At 37.7% G+C, this 19,079-nt stretch overlaps 1 protein-coding gene across 1 annotated transcript in view; it reads right to left on the bottom strand.

Moving 5' to 3' along the window:
• Nucleotides 1–4,625: 4,625 nt before the first annotated feature.
• The window catches only part of LOC141907113 (large ribosomal subunit protein mL39-like), a 68,539-nt gene continuing 54,085 nt past the window's right edge, over nt 4,626–19,079 (bottom strand). The window contains exons 7-10 of the mRNA XM_074796685.1: nt 11,668–11,815; nt 11,449–11,523; nt 10,770–10,817; nt 4,626–4,957 (exon numbers count right to left, since the gene is read on the bottom strand). Coding sequence (XP_074652786.1) covers nt 4,877–4,957; nt 10,770–10,817; nt 11,449–11,523; nt 11,668–11,815 — 352 coding nt within the window. The 3' untranslated portion in view covers nt 4,626–4,876. The remainder of the gene's footprint in view (nt 4,958–10,769; nt 10,818–11,448; nt 11,524–11,667; nt 11,816–19,079) is intronic.

The raw sequence follows: 19,079 nt of genomic DNA, 5'->3' as shown, positions 1-19,079 counted from the left end.
AACATCAAAATCATCAATTCTGACTAGATTGAAAAGATTTTTCCAATTATGAAATCACCTAGCCTTATTGTATACTATAATATATCGTTTAGTGTAAAAAGTAGAAAATCTTTAAAAAAGAGTCAGTTACCCTTTAAGGGCTGCGAGGTTGGCAAGCCCAGCTGATCAAAATCTGTGTCTATACGGCTCTGTGGCTTAAATGACGCGGTGGGGGTATTATAATAAACCGGCCTAAAACCCAGAATTTTCGGATCCTGGGGCGTGAAAAATCTAAAATCTTTTATGCCCAATTCCAAGGGCGGCCATGTCCAAGCCTCGGAAGCCCAGGCCTCACCCCACACAGCCGGGTCTAATGCTTCCTTCCATTCCGAAGCGTAATCGGGATGTGGAGCGAGAACCACTGCATACGGGTCGTCTGGGGCTTTAAAAATCTTCGCACAGGAGCCCCTATGTTGGGTGACCCGAGGCTTTGGGACGGTTCCCCCATATTTTGAAAGAACGTCCGTAATGAGCTCCTTATAAGGCATGTCACCCGTAATCCTCGCATCGTGCACATCAGATAGTGAAGGCGAGGAGCCCCTAGGCCTACGGCCTGAAAACCGCAGCTGAACCCGACAAAACGGTGCTACGATTAGCCTGATCCTGAAAAGCCCTTCTTTCTCGGAGGGCTCGTTTTCAAAATCGTTGACGTTGCCTATCGACAATCAATCCCCTTGCTCCTCGTCCTCTTCCGAGAGCGATTCGGGGTGGGGCTCAGTCTCCTGGGAGCGAGATTTTCCCTGCTGGATTTTAGCTCTGAGCCAGTTCAACTCCGCCTTGAAAAAATCACAAATCTGCGATAAATCCCTGTCCCCCGATGTTCCAGCAGACAGCGGCGGAGGCAGAGGCTGTGGAGTAGGATCCCTAGGCTGACCTTTATGGCGCACTGGGTCCTAACCGGTGATCGCGATCTAGACCGGGACCTACTACGTCCGTGTGCTCGGGGCCCTTCTTTATAGGGACGATAATCCCTCCAGGTTCTATGAACCTGAGAGCTCGCAGACGTGACCTACGTGATCGCCTACTAGTGCAACATTGTACCTCCCTCTGTACCTGCGGGACCTAAGGCCCTCGGAAGAGGAATCCCCTGACCTCCGTGATGAGGCATTCCCTGACGATGAGACGTCAGAGGAACTCGAACGCGAGCGGGTCCGTCCTCGGGTAGACCTCCGTGACCCCTGAGGGGACCGGGATCTACGCGCAGAACTTGGGGCCGGGCCGGGTTTCGAGCGAACCGGGGTCCGGGATCTCTCGCGAGCCCAATCTTAGGCGGCCTTCTTCATCTGAGACCCATCACCGGCGGGTGGGTCCAGACTAGCCTGTCGGTCCTGGGCACCGGACTGAAGCTGCGCCTGAGCTTCGCTCTGGTCTAAGCTGCGTGGAGGAATATAGCTTGACTTAGACTTATGGGTCTGTGGTTTGTCCAGTCGAGTCCATGATTCCTCCGACCACTCCATGCATTCCCCGCAGGGGGCGGAGTGGTTGCAGCTGGTGCCCCGCTTAGCCTTTCGGCAAGCACGACAGATTTTGTGAGTCCCCTCCCCCCCAAAAAAGGGGCAAGAGCGCACCACACAACGTCCCTGTCCTTGATCGGACATCTGAAATTAATAATCTGCAACTATAAAATCTATTATAATTCAAAATAAAATTGAATACGGTATTACTTACTTGTAATAATAACTCCTCTACCGATACAATAACACCCTTTGCAGTCCCTAGAGTAACTATAATAGGGAATCGGGAGATAATAAATGGCCTACATGACCTGAACAATAAAACGATGAACAGCCACGTGCGTTGAATAAGCCGCTGTCACTTAGAAACGTGAAACCACACCCCTACGCACCGTCGAGGAGGTAAACGAAAAAAGGCCGAATTAACTAAAAATTAAATTTATATAAGTGGGCACGACTACGACCGAAAAAGATTGTAATAAAAAGGGACGATCGATGGATCGCTCTCACCTGTAAAAATGTCGATTTAGCCAGTAAAGTTAGTCGATGACGACCATCTTTCTACGCGCCATAAAACAAAGATGAGTAGGGAAGGTGGCGACAGCTGATGGTTGGCTTACTCTAAAAGTCGTTTATGGCGGGCGCCAGTTGTCTAAAGCAACTTGGCTATTATGTCAGTACAGGGAACGTTTTCTGACGGGAATACTTCCATTTGTTAATTGATTCTAAATTCAATGGAAAAATACCCTTCCAATGCTACTGAGTGAACCAAGAGTCTATTCTCATACACTAAAACAATGATAATACAATTTCAGCTAATTCTTTTTACAAATTTTCTTTTTTCATTCAAAACATTGACTATAACATGATCCTTACATTAGGTAGGGAGCATCTCAAAATTTCGATAGTTACTTCAATTAGAATAACTCGCGGAAGGTGGTGGGGGTTAAGGCCTCCCACGGATTCATCTCGACTGCCAAACTATCGATTTATTTTGGTGCAATAAAGATAGCATATTTAGAGTTTAATTGGTTTTCCACTTGTAATTTTGCTAATTTATTTTTCATTTAAAAGTTGAGATCGAAATACACTTGTGAGAATGTCTTATCTTTGTCTGTGGTCTCTCATTAGAAAATCAATAGTTCCAGTTTTGGCATGTGTCTAAAACCAATTGGACAGTAATTCTAATTGACAGAACTATTGAAATTTTTAGATGCTCCCTTAAGGTAGAATACATCGAATACAGTCTTTTATTATTCCTTTGCTGGTGTTTTCAGAACACGGAATTTGGCATAATCAAGAAATTGGGCTTGATATAGTGTATTTTCTTCATAAACATGCTGCCGCCAGTTGAATACTGGAATGATAACAGACCTTGGTGGAAAAGCACACCCCACACCCTACAGCAGATATTATCTTTTGTCCACAGGTAAACTAATAGGTATAGAGTTGCCACTTCTGCAAATGAAAAGATTTTCTAATTTGATGCCCTATCAGAGCACCTGAGGCTATATAAAATAGCCAACAATCACACTTGAAAACATTTTCTAATTAAAAGCCCTATCAGAGCACCTGAGGCTTTAAAAAATAGCCAACAATCACACTGAAATTAATGAAAAGTCACCATGCTTAATGCTGGCCACTAATAACATATAATATCAATAAACGACATAGTCATACATGTATTACACTTCAGTAGCATGTTAGCAGTGTAAGGAAAACTAGGTTAGTGGCTCAGTAACTAGGATGGTGGTCTACCTTTAGAAGCAAACGAATGATGCACGGGAAGGAATGAATGTGCAAGCAACAAATGAGTGTGTTTATTAATGAGTTTACTTTTATAACAGCGCTGAAAATGAATTTCGTCAATATCTGGAAAATCCGGACTTCTAAATTAGCAATTTAAAAATTGGGAATTCTGGAGAAGTGGCAACTCTGGATAAATGAAGAAATCCCACACTTCGAATTTGAAATTATACTATCAAATTTATTATTACGAAACCACAACGTTTCGGCTGTTGACTAACAGCCATCATCAGGTGGAATGACCAGAAAAACAAGTTACAAAGCATATAAACTCACAGGATCTAAAATAAAAGCAGTGTGTCAAAACTTAAGATAAACAGACCAAGCAATAAAACATCAAGGGTACCGTGGAAACCACAGCAATTCTAAGCAGTTCAGAGTAAAAACAAATTATGTAACTAAGTGAAGTGGACTGAAGAGGGTGGCGATAACAGAGTGACGCATAGTGACATCAACCCAAATCTAATAAAGAGTTGATGTGTCTGGATAATAATTGGTTATGGGGAGAAAAACCAGTATTTAAATTAGTAGATAAATTGGATTTCGAAAGTTTACATATAAGGGCTGATTCCACTATGTGTCTCTCATAAATATCTTTACAAGGATAAATAAGTTTCGAATTCTGAGAGTCAAATTGGTGATTGGTTGTAAAGACATGATTCGCTATTCCACTCTCAGGCTTTTGGTTGCGGATACCTACAGTGAGCTAATTGAGTCTGGGGTCTATAAGATACCATGTAAAGACTGTAATATGATGTACATCGGCGAAACGGGACGTAATCTCAGTCAGCGTATTAAAGAACACAAAATAGATATCCGCAACCAAAAGCCTGAGAGTGGAATAGCGAATCATGTCTTTACAACCAATCACCAATTTGACTTTAAGAATTCGAAACCTATTTATCCTTGTAAAGATATTCATAAGAGACACATAGTGGAATCAGCCCTTATATGTAAACTTTCGAAATCCAATTTATCTACTAATTTAAATACTGGTTTTAATCAATTATTATCCAGACACATCAACTCTTTATTAGATTTGGGTTGATGTCACTATGTGTCACTCTGTTATCGCCACCCTCTTCAGTCCACTTCACTTAGTTACATAATTTGGTTTTACTCTGAACTGTTTAGAATTGCTGTGGTTTCCACGGTACCCCTTGATGTTTTATTGCTTGGTCTGTTTATCTTAAGTTTTGACACACTGCTTTTATTTTAGATCCTGTGAGTTTATATGCTTTGTAACTTGTTTTTCTGGTCATTCCACCTGATGATGGCTGTTAGTCAACAGCCGAAACGTTGTGGTTTCGTAATAATAAATTTGATAGTATAATTTCAAATTCGAAGTGTGGGATTTCTTCATTTATCTACAGTTTACACGGATTATAGTGTTTATTCGACAACTCTGGATGTACATAAAATGTCCAATGATGTCCAATCCAAATTCCATATGAACTGATATAAGTGGGGGTTTACTGCATATAATTCCAGTCTAAAATTATATCATATACTTTTTGATTGATGTAAGGTAACTTTCAAAACGTAAATGTAGCCAATTATCAAATTGAATATTCTAATCAGCTCCGATTGTCCTTCACTGTGTCAGGCAATGATTGTCTGGATTCAAAACCAATCAGCGACGGGTATGTTGACTTATTCTGAAAGAAATTGTAGATACAATGTACTTTTTCAATGTATATTTTTTGCAAACAATGATGATTGCTAAATAGATTAAAGATATATATATATATATATATATATATATATATATATATATATATATATACATATATATACATATGGTCGTCTCTAAACATGAGTCTTTAATAAAGCGATTCTTTATTGATCTGATGATGTTGGCTAGTCTATTATAATAACCGTAGGAATGATCACTATGCGAGCAAAATGCGATATATATAACTTTTTGGACCATTAAATCATAAATCTGGCGATGCTATGTTTTAGGGAGTAATCAAAACATTATGTGGAGTCATTTTGGGCTGTGTCTCAATGTTTAAGGTGAACAGAGTTTTAATTTGAAGTTAGGCCACACCGAAAAAAAATCCTGTCTCTCGGGGAGGGCAATCACCAATATGGGTAGTTGGTTACCTAATCGATGGTGGTAAGCTTTTTATAATCGGATGGGCTTATGCCAACGTTAGGGATGACAAGGGCCAAAACACGGTTGAAAAAAGTAACATTTCAAAAATATACTTTCTATTCACTTCAGTCCACAATTAATGGCTTAATTCACAAACTAACACAGGTACCTTTCGAAATAATCCAATTTTATGTATGTTTCGAGTGATTAATCAACATTATTTTGAGAAATTAATTAATTTCTCCACAAATTTCGCCATTGGCCGCCATTTCTCTGTATTGCACATGTGGCATGATAAGACAAGGGGACCTACAATTTTTATTTTTGATGGTTTTTCAACTTATATTTCAAATCTTCGTGTTTTCCATAATAAATAATGAAATAATAAATTCTGGTAAAAGAAAAATGTGAATAAGTATTGATTTCTTAATTTTTTCAATTTCGTCGTTTCGCTTCGTTAGTTTGTGCTGTTGTCCTGGCCTCAGTTCACAGGTGCCAGCACCCTCCAGTAATTTTCCAAATGGCAGCTGTTGACTCGATGGAAATTTACTCTCACTTTACGGCCGATTTGCACATGGATTAAGATCATCAGGTGAGGTGTTATAGGCATCAGACAAACTACGAATCTGTTGTGCGTTGATTACAACAAAAATTAGACAGATATCTTTAGAGACAATGAAATGCCAGGCAAATAACTCGTCAGTCAAATTGGCTGACGAAGATTGCATACAAAAATGACCTTCCCATTCCTGACTGTGGTTTGTGAAAATATCCGATCGTGAAACTAAACCACAGACAGGTTACTGACTACAATATGGGTAGGTAGGTAGGGAATTTTTTTTCTTTTTCTAGAAAAACAATTTTGGGTATACTTATAAGAATGGGGGTAGGTCGCCGTAAATACTTTTTACAGGACCAAATTTTTAGTGAGGAATATGATTAACAGCTAGTAGACCACAATGATAAAAATCTATAATGAAATTGATGTGTTTGTATACAATTACCTATAAAAAAAAACTATATTTTGAACATATTTCACGGAATTCCTGGAATTTTACAATCCAAGGCTGCCAGCAATGTCCGATGGGCAAAGTTGTCTAAGCATGGCTGCATCATTTCCAGAATCAAATTGTTAAATCCGATGTAATGAAATATTTTTAATGATGTTGATCTCAGTGCCAACATCATGATTTGATTAAAAAGAAAAAAATAAAGGACCAATTGACCAGTGGCTCGCCAAATTGGTGTGAAGTAAAAAATCTGTCACGTAGGCTACCGGTACGCAAAAATTCATTTCATTGAAAATCAAACAAGAGAAAAATATATATAAAAAAGCACTCAATTTTGGTCAGTGCGAACTTCTAATGATAACTGACTTTTATTTAACGAGAATTTAATCTTCGAAAAAGTGATATGGGCCTTTTGTCTGAACAAATGTTCATAATTTAAATACGTCCCTTGAATGATGTAAACCGATAATATACGGTTAAAACTAGGTGAGAGCCTGGGTTTCATCATCATACGGACCAATCAGGACAGAAGCTCCCAAGTTCTTCAATTTTGAGGCCAGTGCCGGTTACTGACGAAACAAAGTTTACCGACTGACACCATTTTTGATAATTTCACGATAGGATTTCTTTACATAGCTTACATCTTCACTCAGACAAATCAGTGTTACGCGCAACCTACATCTTTGTGTGCGTACTCTATATCTGAGAAAAACACGCAGTGAACACGAGAGTATAAGGCGATATTGCCTACGCAACTGTACACGACTGTTTTCAACGCGAACGCTAATCGCTGTGCCGCAGTTAACAAAGTTACATTTCCTTCAAATGACAATCCACTACGATCATCCTATAAAGTTTATTGCCACCATAGGCTACCGCCCCCTGGCTCTTTGAAGAGACGGAACCAGTCAATTCAGAATTTATTTTACTGAAAAGCAGTTCTTAAGTTTTAGATATTTAAACTGAAAAATATAAATATTCATACAGAGATTTTACAAATGGCTGCTAACGCAAGCACCCAATGAAAGTAAAAGAAAATTCAAAGAATTTTTTAAAACGTGAAAGTAAATGTTTTGTGAAATTTTGTGTCAATAAATAATGAATTGAATTATCAGCAGCACTATGCCGCGCATGAATACCAATTTCGAGACTGATCAATGCGCTGCATACCTTGTAAAACAATGAAAACAACAACCGATATAGCCAGTATACGAAAGGAACCTAGATTTTATTACAGCAAGTTATCAATCCATGTGATAGCGATATGGGCTTGCATGCTTGCAAGCCCATGAAAATTCGATGCTATCAGTAAATCAGCCGTGTGGCGACCACGGAAGTAAATTTCCGCATTTTGAAACCACATTTTTGTCAGATATCTTGATGCAACGTTACCTTACGCACGGGATATCAAAACTGGATGAATCATTGAACATATCGCACACAATAAATCATTATATCATACGCCTTGAATATCAGTATTCGCGCTAGCAATGATGAATATCAACCTAATCAATCGTGCCGCCATTTTGTTTGTGAAATAACGCGCACCAGCTGATCCTCCTCATTCAATGTTATGACGTCATTATGGAAGTCAAAACTGGGTCAACACAAATTATACATAACCAAGATTTTGGGGGGTTTTGTCTTTGAAAGCCCATAACTACCGAACAAAGCATCGGATCTTGGCGATATGAAGTTCTTTCGAAACAGATAGCATTGAATTTTCATATGTGTTATTTTGGACAGTTAAAGATTCTGCATAAAAAAACGTGCTCAAATAAATCGAATTTTTGACACTTTTTGGTTAATTTCTCAAAAACTATGAAACCCACAGCTTTCAACTTTGTGCTTCATAAAGAAAAACAAATTACAAAATATATTTTTGCTTAAACCATTCAATTCGCCCATTACAGGGATGAAAACGGCTCATATTGAAAAAGTTGGAAAATGTTTTCAAAAAAAAGAATTTTTTTGGGGAACAAAAATCAGTAACTTTTAGCCAAAAAACTTACTTCCTTTTGGTCAAAATGTTAATAGTTTGGGCCTCAATTAGAGCCGCTTTTTGAATGAGACGCCATATTGGTTTCTCCGACTCCACAGTTGTGCTAACAACTGCCGAAAACCATCTTAAGGAGCACTCCTAACTACGGAGCGCTCTGATGTCTGATGGGACGCCCGCGATTGAGGTGATTAAAGCGATTGAGGTGATTTACACTGTTCTCAGGAATGAAGAAAATGTTAGAAAAGGTCGGAAATCCGTCTATGGTCAGAAGATTTTCATTCCTGCCATTAGTAGTGAAATTACAGGCTACTGAAATTGCGTTTGAGAATGCTAAAATAGCTTTGAGCTTAGTGTTTTAAACATACCAATCGGCCAGACCGTTAACATAGGCTCGCTAACTTGAGCCAAAAATTACGAGAATGGAGAGTTAGGTAGTCGGTCGGCTTTATACATATTTTTTAAAAAGGTTATTCCACCCAGAATTTTGAAAAAGGGCCGGTAGGCAATTATATATTATTCGGAAAATGGTTATTTAAAACGACGAAATATCGGGTTGCTCGGGCCCCGAGAAACAGGGTTTTCTTTTGAGGTGGCCATACTATGAAAATGAGAAGTGTCGGCGCTTTTTTGCCAAAACTTTTGATCCATTTTACTAGCATTGGCATGTTGTCATAGACGTCAACCAATGCTAAAAACATTGTTGTGACGTTGAGCCATGGACTGCGATAAGCACTATAGGACTGCATGATTGATACATGGTACTGATTTCCCAGTGACTCACTCTAGTCCTGTCATCATTAAAACCTTACAATATACCAGCAAAGTTTCATAGAAGTTTTCCAATAACAATTTGGCAAAGGTCTGTATCTGGAAAAGATTGCCTGCTGCAATAGCACTTACATAAAGGGCCAAACCAAACTTTTACAAGATATTGCGCAGAAGCGATGAATGACATAACTAATCAGAAGGATCTAGGAAAACTGGAAGGCTGGGTCCAGAAGAAAAGAAAAGGCGTTTCTCGGTTAAAGCAGCCTTGACTGCCCTTAGCATCAGTCCAAGGGGCTGTATATCGAGTCTGGAGAGTTTCAATTGAAACTATACTATTAACTAGCTACACACACACACCATAGCAAGAAGCCAAGGAGAAATATTATGGGATAGCTAATTATACGACAGCAACGTTATTGCCAGCTAATGACGATGTGAAAGAAAAAACCCCAAACCAAGCAGACTCGTCGTTTAGAGAGCATCTAGCCTCTCTTACCCAAAATCCCAAAGTGATTGGGTGATTATCCAAACACGTTTGTTCCAGTACACCAGACAGAAAAGATGGCAGATATTGCTGGTGGCTAAACTCAACACCGCAATTCCAGGGTATCGTATGAAAAAATCAGTGGTGATGGACCCAAATTCAGAGAATATCGGCAAAAAACAAAGCATAGGGTATACCGTAAAAACCGGCGTATAAGTCGAGGACGATTTTTAGACCTACATTTCATGATTTTAACATATATCCGGCTTATAAGTCGAGTCCCTTCTCTTAGAAGAATAATTACTTGTATCATTATATTGAATAGTTTGTTTTGATAACGATGTGCGCCTTCACGCACGCCGCCGCGCGTCGGCCTGATTCCTGCTGTGTGTTAATCAATAGACTGTTACACTCACACTAAGGTATAATACACTACCATACAGTGATACAGTAGTGCGAGTCACAGGCTATATATAGCCTAATGTATTAAGCGCTGCTATGAGCGCGCATATATGAATACATCGTTTTAAATGAATTGTTTTGTCTGGTAGAATCAATATTTCTTGTGACCTGAAAATACTTAGTAGAAAACGGTACTCAGTCGAGGTCAACAATTTAGTGGTAAAATCAAGGATCAAAAACTCGACTTATACGCTGGTTTTTACGGTATTTCTTGTAGGATATATGGTTGAATATATCGCCAATGTTCAATAAGTTCAATTCAATTGGGTTTTTCTTCATATTGGGGGCTTTTTTCAAGGCAAGATTATGAAGATAATTGATCAAGCGATACATCTAATGTAAATTGAAAAGTTCAATAATAGGCAAAGTTGACGAAATATTTTCCAGAATCTCTATTTCCAATCCATGATCCACAAGGTAGTCCATGGACAAGTTCACTTGATTCATTTTACTGATGGAGCTTAGAAATAGCCTATGTTTTTGCTTTTTAAGATATTCAGAACCTGCGCAGAGTTCAGAAACAATTGCTATCTTTCTATTGGCAAAATCAACCGGGTATTAGAATAGGACTTATCTGCATTTCCCCTCAACCAGATGAGTATGAGATGATCTTTATTTAAGTTAGTTCCATTGCATAACTTACCAATTTAGCCGCTCTTTCAAGTAGAATGTCCCATGTCCACCAATCAACCTAGAAAACGATACAATTTTGGCATTAATAACATGGTATGAAAAACTATCACCGAACACCTGTCAACTATACACCGTACACATAGCCAGCTTTGATGTGATGACACTGGCAGCCATCAGAAATTGACTTAATTCTATCCTGCATAATTCCAATTATTTCTATCTGCGAATTTAATTCCAATCATTTCTATCTGTGAATTGCCAAGACAAATGATAATACAAGAAGCAATCAGTTAAGTCAATTTCTGAGCGGTAAATGGTTTGAAACCCTCCCTGTAGGAGGAAGCCCTAAGATGGTAAAACTCCTAGTAATGATCAAAGGGTAGAAGGTCCACAGAAAAACATGTTAATCAAAAATTCAAACAAAAACAGAGAAATCCTTTTGCCTTTGCTAACGCTGTAGATGCATTGATCTTAATCGAATCCGGATCGGTTTAATGTCGATTCATGTTGCACATACCTAGATGGATGATAACTTTTTTCTGAATTCAATTTGGGTAGAATTAATGTATCCAGATGATTGTCAAAATTTTCATAGCCACCCCGGGGCGCAGAAAACATGATAGTTTTTACTGAAAGGGATGTCTCTAAATTACCACACTCGTTATTTTACGGAATCTGACTTAACTTACCCAGAGCTGTTTCGGAGTTGATAGGCCTTGTATTCGAAACAAACAGCCATAATCTGGGGTGTCTATAGGATTTACCTAATAAAAAAAATTATAATCATTCATAAGATAACCTGAATGAAAGGGGTTTACATGTGAAAGAAAGGGATGCATGACTCATCTGAATTAAGTTACACGTACCCCCCTTCAACGATATGCCTATGTCACAATTAATGAACTTACGCCAACTATGCTATATCTCCCTATTTGAGATGTATTACTAATCATAGGTCCATTACTGATATCTATATGATCTTTCACCCTGTAGAGCGTTACATTATTACCAGTCTCCGATTTAGCAGCGATTGCAGGAATCTGTTGAGATTTATATCTGAAAAATTATAACAAAGATGTTATCTTGATCGACATTCTTGTCAGCTGCCAAATTGTGAATGAGCCTGCTCTACTCAGTAGCAGCTAGGCCTAAAAAAATTGTTTCCTGTTACCTGACAGACCCACGGTAAAAAGTGACCACTTGAAATCTTTAATAAGCGTAGTAAAAAAAATAAGTCCACCGACTGTGATAAAGAATGAATAAATAGCCCATGGGCAAAGTGGTTTACCTTGAAAACTGGAGCTTGTTTGGCAAGGGCATTTATGAACTAGGGGTCCAGGGACACCATGCCCACAAAAACCAATGACCTTGAAACTCACCACAATCATAAAACATTTCAGCAGCTACGATTTTGTAATTGATTGTGATAACAAAATATGCCTCGTTACCAATTTAATATGGAAATACTAAGTTATTCTACTATTCAACGCCCTCTGGTGACCATATTCAAAACCCAATAACCTTGTAACTCACCATAATTGTAGAACATATCATGAACTACAACTTTGCAATTGATCATGGTAACAAAATATGCCTAGGTACCAATATAATAAGGAAATACTAGGTTATTCTACTATTCAACGCCCCCTGGTGACCATATAGAATAACTTATTTCCTTAAAACTCACCACAATCATAGACGATGTCATGAGCTACAACTTTGCAATTGATTGTGGTAACGAAATATGTATTGGTACAAATATAATATAGAAATACTAAGATATTGTATTATTCAATGCCCCCTGGTGGCCAATGAACTTGAAACTCATCACAATCATAGAACACGTTATAAGCTACAACATTCTAATTCATTGTTGTAACAAAATATGCTTAGGTATCAATATAATGTATCAAAAGGTAAGGTATCAAAAAACTTTTTCCCAGCTACGAATGAGTACTAATGACACCAAGATGGCCGCCAATTGCGTCATAATTGGCTGATCAAAAATACCTGTCTCAGGTATAAAACATCCATTTACAAAGAATACCCATCAGCAATTGCAATGAGAAATGGCAAACCAGTAGGAAGCTACAGGACTCAGAATTCGGGCCAAAATTAACATTTTTGGGAACTTAAAAGGTCTTAGGACGACCATCTTGAGTCCGATCAACCCAATTTTTGTTATGCTGATATATACAAATATATACAAAGGATCAAGGTAATTGATCAAGGCTTCTTCAAAATTTCCCTCAAAAAGTTCAAAAACGTGTAATAAGTGCGGATTTTGGCGAACAACAATGGCTGCCAGTCGGCCATCTTGATTCTGACAGGGCCAGTTTTTTCGGGCTGAAGATGTGTCTAGGGTAGATACAAGTATAAACCAAATATCAAGACATTACCTAGAAGCGTCTTCAAAACTTCCCAAAATAACTGGATTCCGTCTACGGACGGGCGGACGACTAAAGTCCCAAGTGGGCTAAAAATCTTTACAATTCTTGAGATCAAAGTTCTATTTCATCTATTTCAATTAATTATTTTGTAGTCAAAAAAGGTTAACAAGAAACACATTTCTTATTATGGACTTTCCTAAACTTACATGAGTCTATGTTTAATCAGCATCAAAATTAAATTGTAACACTATTAAGCAGAACAAATGAAAAAGAGTGAAATGGATTGAATCCAAATGATGGGAGAAAACTGACTTTTTACAGACAATAAGATCGAAAATAAGGACAGAAAATATGAAGAAAAAATCTCTTTTTTCAAATTATGAATGGAAATGAATACCTATATTCAAAGATTTTTTGCAGAATTTCAGAGAATCCGTGCTCCAAGTAATCAAAAAGCCCAAGATGAAAGTCAGTGTTCTCCACGGGCTGTTTTAGCAGGGCGGGTCGCCCTGCTAAAATTTAATGCTACCATGCTAAAATCTCAGCGCCCTGCCTAATGTTTTTTACTGCCCTGCTTAAATTTTTTTCGGTTTCGTTGTGGTATGCGTAATTTACGGGAAGCTAAATCAACAAGATGTGCCTACAAAGTTATGAAATCGGATGCGTGAAATGTTCTAGTAGTTGGAACGTAGCCAACTTCTAAGATAACGGCGGTCTCTAGAATGATTGGCAGCTCAGTGTTCGGAGCCTACTATCAATATCTACGAGAGCGCTCACTGCATATGGCACGTGTCTCTGATCAATAACGTTTGTTTAGCGTCGGAGGATCATCAATAAATGCATGCGCAAATGAAGTTTATATACATTTTTGTTGACTGCATCATTGATATTGTGTCATATAATATCTAGCAGGATTTTTTTTGAGCTGAGTAAAGGTAACACATCAAAAAAATTATATGTAGCAGTGATAGTCAGCCTCAACGTGAGTGTGACATTGTATTCATATCCCTGGCCAAGTGCCAAGTACCTGGTTTCCTGAAAAACTACAACTAAGCCACGTATTGAGGCATGTTCTTCTCACTACACGCCACGCTGCCTCGGCGCTGTTGCTTGTAAAATATCTTATCTAATATGTCCCATTTGATTTCATCGAAATAGACTTTACTCTTCAAAATCGTCTCGCTTTATTTTCTAAAAAAATTGCATGTAAGTTGTTCATGCATTCATTCTCTTCAGTGCGTAGGTCGTCGTCAGTTTCTCTAAAAATAGACAACCATCATAGTAACTGAGCCACTCGCCCAGTTTTAGTTGATAGATTTATTGTGATATTTGGCGTCCAGCATAAAAACCATCTGTGACTTTTCATTATGATAATCATTCTTATTCCGGGATGCAATAAAGATTGTACATAAAAGGTTTAACTGCCTTGTTGTTCCTGATGGATGGAATCCTGCACCGCTGGTGTAAATGCTAGTTCCCAACCAGCCTGCCGATACAACAAACCAGCCGGTTACACACCACAAAGCAGCAAGTATAATGTATCACGCACGTGTGTGAAGCATGAATATATGTAAAAGGGCAGGCCCAGCTAACAAAAAAACGTCCAAAGAACGTTTTCTAAAAGTTTTTCACTAACGTTTTAACGTTAATGTTGAACGTTCGTGCAACGTTTGTAGAACGTTTTTTTGTAAATGTATTTAAGGTTCACAGAACGTTTTTGATAACGTTGACTGAACGTTACTTCACAACCTCTCTGCAACCATTGAGCTTGATAAAAACGTTCTAATAATGTTCATATGACGTTACATTATAACCATGATGTCCTCTTTCATGATCTCGAATAAATCCCTTTCAACTAACTAATATTTGAATTATTTTACCTAACTTTTATTTTGTAACTACGTATATATACATGTATAATATCGAAATTATTCACTCGTAAGTTAGTTCTCCAGTGCACCACTCGTCGTGGTTACAGCGTAGCTGGCAGCCTTTGTGATTCCTAAAATAAAAAGGAAATAATATAGAAACTTTTATTTTCACAGTTGTGTTAAGCCTTGAAGTTCATTTCATCCATACATACAGGGATTGTTATGCTTGTTATTGGAGAACAACAGTTTAGGTCATTTCATTGATATAAAACCCGACGAAAAGGTCTCTAACGTGGGTTTCTACATAAAAGATTGTTTCAAAAACATTCTATTGGTATTTTTCCATATATTGAAAGTATCAAAATTTGTGGATTGAATAACGTACCTTAGTAAATAAATGATTCTTAAATCCCTTAAACACGCCGCTTAAAGCTGATTGCTGAACAATGGCGAACACTTCCTGTTTTGATATGTCACGATATCCATCAGTTTCGAATCCCATATTTTTCTTTACTCCCGAAAGTTTGAATCTTGCTTTCCAATGGTATTAAACCATAGGAATCCACGTCGGGATTTGCTTAAAACGGGCTATATTGATGATATCTGACTTAACTAATAATTTGCTGCAGGCTCTTGGATGACAATGTTTAGAAAATCACACAACTTTCACGAACGTTTCCGAATGTTGTATGAACGTTGTGTGCTAGCTGGGTGTGTTCTTCCGAAACGAAATATAGTTCCAACAACAAATAAGTAACTAAATTAATAAATAAGCAATGGATTCTGATGAAATTCAATAGGGTTAGAGATTTTATTACTGCATTGAATGTTTTGAAAGTTCCAAAGAGAAACTAAGCCTCGTTTGAAAGTTATCTTGTACCAAAGGAAGAAAGTTTCATATGCGATAGCAAAATGGACCAGCCAAAGCGAAAGTCCATAAAAATAGACATTTAAGGTAGGGTACAGGTAGGTGGGGAAACTATTTTATTTTTTGGAAGAATATTTTTCACAATATGAGAAATATTCAGATAACATTCATATATTGCCAATTAGAGGGTGGCTGAATATTGAAAGTCTTGACAAACTCTTCCAATGTAGGGCTGGCTGCAGAAGCTACCCAAATGCAATACACACTGGTAGTGCAAGAGCCTGCGCAGCAAACCAGTTAAAACCAATCCACACTCATCCAGAAACATGATGTGTTTAATCTAATGTGTGTGGGGCTAAAATCTCGAAAGAAATTTAGTTATCTAGATTTTTGTCTAGTTTTCCAACTGCTAACCACAACATCTGGCCGGGAAGTAGAGTAAACCACTAGTCTACTCAAGATACAGGGGCGTTGGAAGCAATTTTTGATTGCCGCGACCAAATGTCGATTTTGGACAGATTCTAAATATTGCGACGGCGAATTTACTTAATTTCTTCAAAAATGTGGTATTCAAAGAAAAAAAAATGTCACTGAGGTACTGGGGTGGAATTTCAAAATATCTCCAGCACTTATGGTTAACATTTGGCAGCATTGAAAAGGATAAACTTATTCAGCCATTCATCAAATCAGTTAAGATTTCTACAGTTATGAGAATAAATTGATGCTAAGCCCTTACATTTTTCAGATGTACTGCGTTATTAATGAGAATAGGATACAGCATAGGAGCAACTTAACTTCATATATGTTTCATTTCATTTCGTTAAATCTTTTAAAAAACATACTACATTGTGGTAAACAGAAGACATTGTAATATCCCAATGAACTTGTTTGTAGATGCTAAATCCCTAACCAGGGTGGGTTCAAGATATAAAGTTTTAAGGCGCTCAAATTGATGAATAAAGGTCCAATGGCCCTGTGGCTCACCATCAAATCATTGAGTGTATATTGTCAAAAATATTATACTAACTATAGATCAATTTGGATTGCAATCGAATGTAGAATAGATCACCGAATTAAGACCATCAACTGACGATATGCTGAACAAACTCTTAAAACAACAATATTTTATTCTAAATCTAATCACTTCATTAATTCTTAGCCCTTTATTACTCGATTAATACATACAAGATATTATTATACTCGCAATTTCCAAACTTTTTCATCCTTGAATTAAATTAAAATACGCGCCCAATGCTCCACTTCTCCCAGTCTCATCTGTGTTTGTGTACATTCTCTATGGATCGCTTTGCACGGATTTTCATAGTACGATAGCGATATATATATATAAGGGTATATGTGTGTAGATTAGCTCCCACCTCTAAATCAGTTGAAAAAGCTGACTGTTGATTCGATGAAAAGCTGAGAGCATTCAACTGCCCGCTATTGTCTACAGACTATTTAGTCCATTATTAATTTATCACCGCTCACAATTCCACCAAAGAACGTACTAAAATTGAATAGAGTAGAGCAGTAACACTGTTCACAAAAAGCCGACGACTGCGGTTAAACCATACAGGTTAGCAGGTCTTTAAGGCATTGACAAGACAAATCTAAGCCAAAACTCCATTGGAATCGCCATACTTGCTAGATTGGATACTGAATTGAATAGCCTACTCGGTTATATTCGTAACACCGAACAAATTATAAGCGAACATACGATACCTAGTCAAATGAAATGCTCGCCATTTTGTTTTGGTTTCCACATTGGGTTTTCCAATGGGTTTCCCAATTACATCAGAAGATCCCGGAATTTCCCATATATCCAACAAACAGCCAATCACGTTCAATGTAGCTCAGGTAACAAGGTCAACTCAGAAAAATAGAAGCGAGAAAGTTTAGGGCGTTTACAAAGTGAGGGCCTGTTGGTCGAATATAAAGTGAGGGCCTGTTGGTCGAAAAGTACATCCAGACTTCCAGGAAGGATTGAACTTTTATATATTTCAATTCCAAGTATGCAAATTCTCATATGTGAAAACATGCCATTACTTAGTGCTAAAACGCAGGGTTTTTACGTGTTTTTCAAGAATAAGTCCCCTAAAAATAACTCGATCATTATGAAATCTTTGTGGGCTCGAGAACTCATTAAGCCAAACCATGGTACCGAAAATCAACACTATTGGTTCAACAGCCTATGTTTGTGCCTTGCTGACACACCGGTACTCTATTCATTTTCAATGAAAACTGCTTCACCAGACGGTTTGCATAGGCAAACCTACGGTTCGCCAAAAACTAAACTGGAAAAATCAAATCTCCACAATGATCAACCTTCTACCCCACAGGTTCACTGATCTTTTTGAGTAAAATGCATCAATTCATAATCAACATACTAGATCTAGGACTAATCTCTGTTTGAGTTATTACTATACTAATGTTTAAAGATTTCCACTGGGAGTAAAGGGTCCCAAACTTTGGAATCAAATAAGTCAGTCAATAAAAACCTTTAAAAGTTTAAAAATTTTTAAAAGTTTGAATATTTTGAATATTTTTATTTATTATTATTATCATTATTATTATTATTATTATTATTATTATTATTATTATCATCATTATTATATTCTTTTTCACACTGGATCTTACTGAAAGGATATAAACAACTGCAACTTACTTTCACTGTCGGTGAAACCATTCTGTATCACAAGTACTACGCTGCATTGACAAATACTGTATATAATATTAATCAGAATTGCACTGTTTACTCACTGTGAGCCTCTAAACAGCGAAATTTAAGCCCGATTCAAACAGTATCCATCTACGTATGTGTATTGCCTACGTGCCATTCCCACAGCGCGTCAGTACGTGTGTTCGTGTCAGTGTCCCTATAAGCAGTGATAGAGCTGTGTACTACATCTGTAGTTTTTTAGTATTTTTCATCTCTGCTACTATATAGGTGGCGCACTGAATGAGGTCAGTCTCGAGTGAATGCAACTACATCTGTAGTTTTTTAGTATTTTTCATCTTTGCTACTATATAGGTGGCGCACTGAATGAGGTCAGTCTCGAGTGAATGCAACTGAGGAATTTTTATAGCCTTGTTTGTGCCGCATACAAGCAATAGCATCCTTGCAGTAACTTCCCTGGATAGAGCTAATGAATGCAGCTATCTATATGTGAGAGCCTGAATGACTATATTCT

The sequence above is a fragment of the Tubulanus polymorphus genome, chromosome 6 (assembly GCF_964204645.1).
Source record: "Tubulanus polymorphus chromosome 6, tnTubPoly1.2, whole genome shotgun sequence".
In the NCBI taxonomy this organism is placed as follows: Eukaryota; Metazoa; Nemertea; class Palaeonemertea; order Tubulaniformes; family Tubulanidae; genus Tubulanus; species Tubulanus polymorphus.
The sequence above is the reverse complement of the archived record's forward strand: the minus strand, read 5'-3'. Positions and strand labels throughout refer to the sequence as shown.